The 7,734-nt window shown below is 37.7% G+C and overlaps 2 protein-coding genes and 1 long non-coding RNA gene across 3 annotated transcripts in view; 1 reads left to right on the top strand and 2 right to left on the bottom strand.

Annotated features, from left to right (window-relative positions):
* Positions 1 to 7,734, top strand: part of LOC111458645 — a 12,902-nt gene that overhangs the window by 3,018 nt on the left and 2,150 nt on the right. The window contains exon 2 of the long non-coding RNA XR_002713161.1: positions 1,168 to 1,171. This is a non-coding gene — a long non-coding RNA (uncharacterized LOC111458645). The remainder of the gene's footprint in view (positions 1 to 1,167; positions 1,172 to 7,734) is intronic.
* LOC111458642 (transcription factor PAR2-like) lies at positions 276 to 821 on the bottom strand. The gene has a single exon (XM_023101403.1). The coding sequence runs from the start codon at positions 760 to 762 to the stop codon at positions 502 to 504; it is 261 nt and encodes an 86-aa protein (XP_022957171.1). The 5' UTR covers positions 763 to 821; the 3' UTR covers positions 276 to 501.
* Positions 3,987 to 5,639, bottom strand: LOC111458640 (protein RICE SALT SENSITIVE 3-like). Its single transcript, XM_023101401.1, has 7 exons — positions 5,446 to 5,639; positions 5,331 to 5,381; positions 5,104 to 5,262; positions 4,933 to 5,041; positions 4,806 to 4,847; positions 4,675 to 4,731; positions 3,987 to 4,604 (listed from the first exon to the last, which is right to left on the bottom strand). The coding sequence occupies exons 1-7, from the start codon at positions 5,580 to 5,582 to the stop codon at positions 4,095 to 4,097; spliced, it is 1,065 nt and encodes a 354-aa protein (XP_022957169.1). The 5' UTR covers positions 5,583 to 5,639; the 3' UTR covers positions 3,987 to 4,094.

Genomic DNA, 7,734 nt, shown 5'->3' on the forward strand with positions numbered 1-7,734 from the left:
GGGGGGGGGGGGGGGGGGGGGGGGGGGGAAATGGGTGAATCGGGAAACAGAATCCGATTGATTATAGAAGCTGTTGATGTCGGCTTCAGGCCCAAATACTTCGCTTCAGGCCCCACCCCCAGGTGTCAACATGGGTCGGTGTTTAATCACCTGTTTGGGCTTTGGGTAATATCCACCGACGTGGTTTAAAATTGTATTGTATTCATATTCACTCAGTTCAACGTTCAAAAAGAAAAAAAGCAAGAGAAGAAGAAGCCTTGAATTAATCTTAATAAGCTACTCGAGAACACAATGGCAGTAGATATTTTGTCATGTGATATCTACACATAATTAATACATACATACATCATCTCTATTCGACGATTGAAAATCCCACATCAACTAATTTAAAGAATGATTGTGGGTTTATAATCAATACAATATGTTGTAGAGAACAGTGATTTTTAATAATCCCATATATGATATGTATGCAGCCAAAAAGCCAATTAATTCTGAGAGAGATCAATATCGAGAAAGTTGGGGGTCGTAGATCTTGGAAAGCGCGTTCAAAACATGAACTTGAGACCTCAATTGCATAATATAATCCGCCGTTTTTAAGAATAGCCGGTCCGGTTTCAGCCTCCGTCCTCCGGGGATGATTCGCTGCAGCTTTCTCAACTTCATGTGAACGGAGGCGCCGCCGTGCCGTCCGCCGCGCCTCCCTCTCCTCTGCCACTTCACCTTCGCAATCCCTCTGGTCTCATCACAATTGTAATATTCCATTTCCAAGAATAAAACGAATCGGGAATTTTTGGAATTGGAAGAGAGAGTTTGTTGATGTGTCCCTCAGCCCTTCACTATATATATATATATAATGAAAGCATGTGACACATTAATATATATATATATATATATATTATATTACATCAAATATAAATTCCTTAATGAAACTTGTTTATTTATTAAATATTATTTTCTTAAAACTTATTAATAATTAATATTAGAAAAAGAAAAAAGCTAATTTTCGACTTATTATCTGAAAATAAAGTACTCGAAGAGATTTAAATCTTTATAATAAAAAATGAAATTCAATTGGAAAAAGAAAGGGATTAAGTTCTTTTGTCGTTATGTAAGAATGGTGGGGCCCAGGATGGTTGGATTTGAACGACCCACACACGTGTCTGACAGCTAGGTTTGGGTGCCCACGCCAACGCCACCCACTACTCTTTCTTTCACTTACCTTTCTGTCCTCGTAGTCCCCGAATCACCTCTTTACCACACGTGTCCTGATACGATCGCCTACATCCAACGGTCCAAATTCCACATCTTATTCATTTTCTTTATTTATAATATTATTATTATTATCGATCCAGCTAAATTTAGAGGTAGGCCCCAGCTTCAGGGGTTAGCTAGCTGTGCAGGAAGTTGGGCGCACATGTCTGGGCCGGAACTGAAATGTTATCTTCCAGCCAGTTTTCTTGTATCAAATCGTTGGGCCATGGCCCACCCCCACTACTTTCCAACCCTCCCGATCCCACCACTAGCAGATATGATCCTCTTTAGTCTGTTACATATCATCATCGACCTCATCGTATTAAATCAACCAGTGTCTGACTCCGTCTACTAAAGAGGGGTTTCCACACCCTTATAAGAATTACTTCATTTTTCTCTCCGATCCATTATAATTTAATCATGTTCCCGTTTCCTAATTTGGCAATCAAACATTCATAATTTATATTTAAATTATGAATAACTTTAAAAGCATTCATTATCCTATAGTCAATATATGTCACGATTCTACAAGTGGACTGCCAGATGTGTTATCCAATTTTTATTTATATTATATATTTCAAATCAATTCATTTATGTCATTAAAATGTCAGATTCAATTAATAAATTCTTTATTCCGACAAAAAGTAAAGTTATTTAATATGGTTTTTTTTTTCAGCCTATGAAATTAGAGTTATTTTAAATTTTATTTTTCATAAAATTAAGAGTTAAAATTTCCATATTTTTATTGAAGTAATTATTTTAAATTTTGATTTTAACCACACGTATAAAATTTTCGCACGTGTGTTGAAATGATATGTGGTTGGTTGGAGTTGAGTAGATGGAGGTTTGAGGTCCTTAATGTGGTGGGAACCGAAGGCACATGGTTGCACATGAGCACTGAAATTAGTCGTGGTTCCAAGCCCTGAACTTGAGGTTATGCAATGGCTGGCTGGTGGGCTGCGGCTGTTCCCTATGCTTCACTCCAACCTCCCACGGGGCATTCACTTGGCCCATCTATTTTATTCTTCACGCGTCTAATGGAACTTAAATCTGTTGTTTAGTTAGTTATTTGTGAAGAGTCGGGCGGTCTTATCGTGACATTCAAGTAAATGAGTGATATGTAAATGTAAAAGTCTAAGCACACTGCTAGTAGATATTGTTCTTTTTGAGCTTTGCTATTCGGACTTTCCTTCAAAAATTTTAAAACGCGTGTGCTAGAGAGAGGTTTCCACACATTTATAAAAAAATGTTCCGTTCTCTCTTCCAACCGATGTGGGATCTAAAAATAAAGGGTGGTGTATTTAACATGATATGTACGTGCGCATGTAGGTATTGTAGAACCGCTCAATAACCACTTTGGCAATAGCTTCGAAGATGGGTAGATTGTGAAATCTCTCATTAATTGGAGAGAGAAACGAGTGTCAGCGAGAATGTTGGGTTCAAATGGGTTGGATTGTGAGATCCCACATTGGTTGAAGAGGAGAACAAAACATTATTTATAAAGTTGTGGAAGTCTCTCCAGCAAATGCGTTTTAAAAACCTTGAGGGGAAGCCCGAAAGGAAAAATCGAAAACAGACAATATTTGGTAGAGATGAGCTTGGGCTATTGCAATAAATGAACTGAGATTACATGAGACGAGAGTTAATATGTATACCAACAAGGAACTTTATGGTTAAGCATGACATGTCGGAGCAATTTTATGTGACCTCCCGTCAATTGTAAACTTTTCTAAAATATATATGAGCGAGGACAAAATATGTTGGATGACCCGTGTTGATATTTGATCTGACTATGTGTATGTGAGTGAGAACAAAACATATTAGAACGACTCGTATTGATTGTAGGAACGATCTTCATTCTTAAAAAGCAAGCAAGGAATATGTAACCTAATTATGTCGCCCGAGAGGCAAGTGAATCTGAATTCCAAATCCTGGTATCGGGCATTTAGCCCATAATTTTAGGGATTGTTTATGTACCAATGGGTTTTTGATCGGTTCTACTGAATTAAAGTCGTGTGCACATTTGTTAGGTATTGGGTTAGCCCGCCCGACAATAACCCATTTGAAAGCTGAGTTTGGAGCTAATCATTATTGGGCTCCTTGGTGAGAAATTGCCAAAGCCCCAAAACTCACTCACCTGCAAATGAGGAACAGCTGCAAATGTCTTAAATGAAGTATGTCATGTTTTATTAATTTATCCGAAATGTCATATGTTTTCTAAATGTTTATTTTTTTTAGTTTTTAACATTGTGAAATTGTTTGCAACATAAAATGCCGATCATAAAACAAATGGATACAAACTCAAGTTTTTTGGAAAGACACTATCGCTTAGGTTGCTACTTCATCTACCCGATCTAATTTCTTTTTAAATTACGATATTTCGAGTATTGCCATAACTACTAAATAGCCGAACACATGAAAATGCGTTTAACAATAGCAAAATAAGAAGACAAACCGTCCACTTTTAAAATGATAATTAATATTCTATCTATTAAATTATGCTAGAACCCACGAAAATTTGAAGATAATTAGAATATGGCTGAGCGAAGAAATCGAGTAGAAGAAGGAGAAAAGAGAGCTATTTTCTCAAGAGAAGAACATCGATACTAGTTGTCGCTAAACCAGAAGTGCATAATGATTAGTGTCTCAACGTCTGAACACTACAACTCAGACAAAGCAACGCTTTAGTCAACTCTTATCCCCTTAATTCTGCTTGATGCTAATTTAGGCGAGAAAAAAAAAAGAAACTAAGATTAATTAATATCCTAATCAATGATGGTAATTAATATCCTGATATGATGATAAAGGCAGTGTCACATTAAAAGAAGCAAAAAGAAAAAGAACTAAACTCCATGATTATGGGAGGTAGTAGTTATATCACAATCATGATAACGACGGAGGAGTCGTGAATAAACCACCTGATCGTCGTCGTTGTCATCGTCATCGTCATGATTCTCTACTTTCGCAACCTTTTCCATTGCCAAAAGCTCCAAAGTTTTCTGCGCTGAGCTCTCCGACTGATGCTGATGGGGACGTACCACCGCCTCTTCTCCTGCCGGCGCCACCACTGACGGTAGCTTTGCCAGCAGCGCTTCCAAACTGCTCATAGATGGCGTTATTCTTAGCTGCTGGTTGAAATTATTATACATTAAATTCTCTACCGGACCTCCCAACCCGCTCCCTTGGAACCACCCCATCTCCGGGCTCTCGTACGCCGTTGCGGTGGATGCCCCCACATCAGGAAAAGAAGGAATCGATGAACATAGAGGATGAGGCAATAGAACCCCCGGAATGCTTTCGATGTAGCATAATTTCTTTCGTAATTGTACTATGAAACTCAAGTCTTCCGTCACCTATAACACAAATTAAACGTTTATATATTTTAATCTCTAACATTTACAAATGTAACAAACAAGGTGATACCTTTTGAACCGCTCCCAATTGGACAACACCTTCTTTCACCGCAATCAAAGCAATAGTCTGGATAAAAACATCATCGTATTAATTTAAGCATAACTCAATATTATTTATTTAAATAACGACTGGTTTGGAACCTTTATGCCTGACTGAAACTGAGCTTCCCAAGTACGAGGATGCTGAAAAAAATAAAAAAAAAAATAGAAATTTTTAAGTGGGTTTCAATTTTGTGCATGGATTATGAATTATGTAATAATTACTTACGGAGTCGGCGGAGTTTTGCCATGTGGGTAAGAATTTAATGTCTTGATTATCATTGGGTTCATTATGAATCCATTTATGGCTTCGATCCGCCGCCACTTTCCCGATCAATCTGCAACGCCAAATTAATTAAAGTTTGGATTTTTAAAATTATTGTTTAAAGAAATTAATTACCCTTCTCCATAATTGTAGATCTCGTGTGACATCTTGAAGAACAGCTCCGGTTGTAAACCCCGACATGGTTGTACACCATACGCCACCGACGGCGCCGGAAAGTCTCCGGCAGCCTCCGACGCAGCAAAATTACAGAAACCATCTTCCCACACCAAAATCCTACGCAGAAACATCGTAATTTGAGGTAAATTGCATAATCCATAAAGAACCCAAATGATAGAACATACCAATTTCTCCAATTTCCTCTTGACCTATCAAAAGCTCCTTGATTTTCCCATCTGTAAAAGAAGAACAAATTAAAAGTGGGAAAAAAATGTAAAAAAATTAGAGAAAAAAGAGTACTTTGGAGGTGGGTAATTGCGAGGGAGGATCCGCCAAAACACTGCATAGACCCATTGCGAGCTATGATGAACACATAGGCTTCTAAGAGTGTGTTGAAGAAGATGAGTAGTGGCTAACAAGCTAAGGCTCTGTTCCATTATAAATGAAGATTACCACAAAATGGGAGGTTGAAAGAGAGGGGAAAGAATATAAAGGAAGGGTTTTTGAGGGTAATAAAAGGGTCCTACGGGGTCTGGATTGGGTCAGTATTGGTTCCCCACTAAAGGGTTTTGCTCAGAATATCTATCAGTGGTTCTCAAATTTGATACTATTGTTGTTGGTTTGGTTGTTTGTTTTTTCAAAAGATTTAATGATAATGTAGGAGAAGGGTACTTAGAATTGTGGGGGATCAGAGGTGTGAGTTCAAACTGGGTGGGCTGCAACCATATCATTGTCACCTAGACTTATACTGTTATCTTATTTATTCTTCATTGTTTGTCATCATGTTTTTCGGGATTAAATTACTCTTATCATTTGTTCTTATCGGTCGATAGATGCAGACATAGCTAGTAGCATAGGAGCTAACTCGATGTTTGTGGCTTTGTATCACACTCGAGTAATCTAACATGTAGTTCCACACGTTCCAACACTTTTGCGTTTCATTTCCACTAATCGTGAAAGCTATGAACAATATGACATTTAGGTTAGGTTGTCACGAAAAAGAAACACAAAAATGAGAAAGAGCTTGTTTAAAAGGTACTGAGGTAAGTAGTAACCGTTGAGGATAGCTAATTTAGGAAATGATCATGGGTTTATGAGGAAGGACTACATCTCCATTGGTACGAGACCTTTTAGGGAAGCTCAAAGCAAAACCACGAGAGCGGACAATATCATACTATTGTGGAGAATCGTGATTCCTTACAGTAACTCCTACCGCTGTTGAAGCCTTCTCGAGAATCTTTCTTTTTGTCCAAGTTGTGAGTGTAATCTCGTCTTTCTTGTAGCTTTGTTTGGTTTGTTTGATGACGTGGATTAGTATAAAAGAAAGGTGATTAATTAAACAAGTTAATCTTAAGATGTCACTCCCTCTCCCAGCTTATCCTTGTAAAGAAAAAAGGGAGCTTTCCATGATTGCACTCACAGTCTGACACCAAAGGTCCAAAGAAAGTTTAATGGCAGTCTCTGTTATGCTCCTTTGACCAACTTTTTGGCATTTTAACCTACAATTTTGCTTTAATTACACTTGCACCAAACTAACAACCCCATATCTCTATTGGTATTAAATTCTTGGCAGAAACAAAAAAAATATAATATCCAATTATTGTCTGAGATATGTAGACGATGATTATCAACCCACATCGGTCTTGGTTCGTTACGTATTATCGTCAACCTCATAATTTCAAAATTCGTCTATTAGGGAGAGGTTTCTACACCTTATAAATAATGTTTCGTTCTATTCTCCAATTGATGTGGGATCTCACAATCCACTCCTAGGAGGCCTAGTGTTCTTGTTGGCAAACAGCTTGATATCTAACTCTGATACTATTTGTAACAGTCCAAGCCTACCGCTATCAGAGATTGTCCGTTTTAGCTTATTATGTCGTCATTAACCTCACGGTTTTAAAATGCGTCTGTTAGGGAGAGATTTCTACACTCTTAAGAGACCTAGCGTCCTTGTTGACACACTGCCGGTGTCTGACTCTGATACCATTTGTAACAATTCAAACTCACCGCTAGTAGATATTGTCCGCTTTAGCCTATTACGTATCGTCATTAAACTCACGGTTTTAAAACGCGTCTATTAATGAGAGATTTCTACACCCTTATAAATAATGTTTCGTTTCCATCTTCAACTGATGTATGATCTCATAATCCACCCCTAGGGGGTCTAGCATCCTCGCAAGCACACCACCTGGTGTTTGTCTTTGATACCATTTGTAACGACTCAAGCCCACCACTAATTTAATTCGTTACGTATTGTCATTAGTCTCACAGTTTTAAAACGCGTTTATTAGGGAGAGGTTTCCACTGTCTTAAAAGAAACAATTTGTTTCCCTCTTCAATCAATAAGATATCTCACACTAACCATAAGATAAACCATCAATACATTAGCTTAAGATCGTAGATTCAATGATCTATTCTAACATATTAGGAAGGGTTGAAGGACAAAAAAACATTAGTTTCTAGCTGTTTTTTGTAACATAAGGAACATGGTTGGAACAAAAACACAGACATAAACTGAAAGGGTGGAATGGAAACGGAGAAGTCTTAGGTATGGGGGAAGAAAAAAAAAAAAAAAAAAAAAAAAAA

This window comes from Cucurbita moschata, unplaced genomic scaffold (assembly GCF_002738365.1).
Source record: "Cucurbita moschata cultivar Rifu unplaced genomic scaffold, Cmos_1.0 Cmo_Scf00021, whole genome shotgun sequence".
NCBI lineage: Eukaryota > Viridiplantae > Streptophyta > Magnoliopsida > Cucurbitales > Cucurbitaceae > Cucurbita > Cucurbita moschata.

Coding starts and splice junctions, on each gene's coding strand:
- LOC111458640 (XM_023101401.1), bottom strand. CDS start 5,582: ATGGAACAGAGCCTTAGCTTGTTAGCCACTACTCATCTTCTTCAACAC. Junction 5,263..5,330: donor AGAGGAAATTGGAGAAATTG/GTATGTTCTATC, acceptor GTTTCTGCGTAG/GATTTTGGTGTGGGAAGATG. Junction 4,605..4,674: donor AATTGGGAGCGGTTCAAAAG/GTATCACCTTGT, acceptor TTTGTGTTATAG/GTGACGGAAGACTTGAGTTT.
- LOC111458642 (XM_023101403.1), bottom strand. CDS start 762: ATGGAATATTACAATTGTGATGAGACCAGAGGGATTGCGAAGGTGAAG.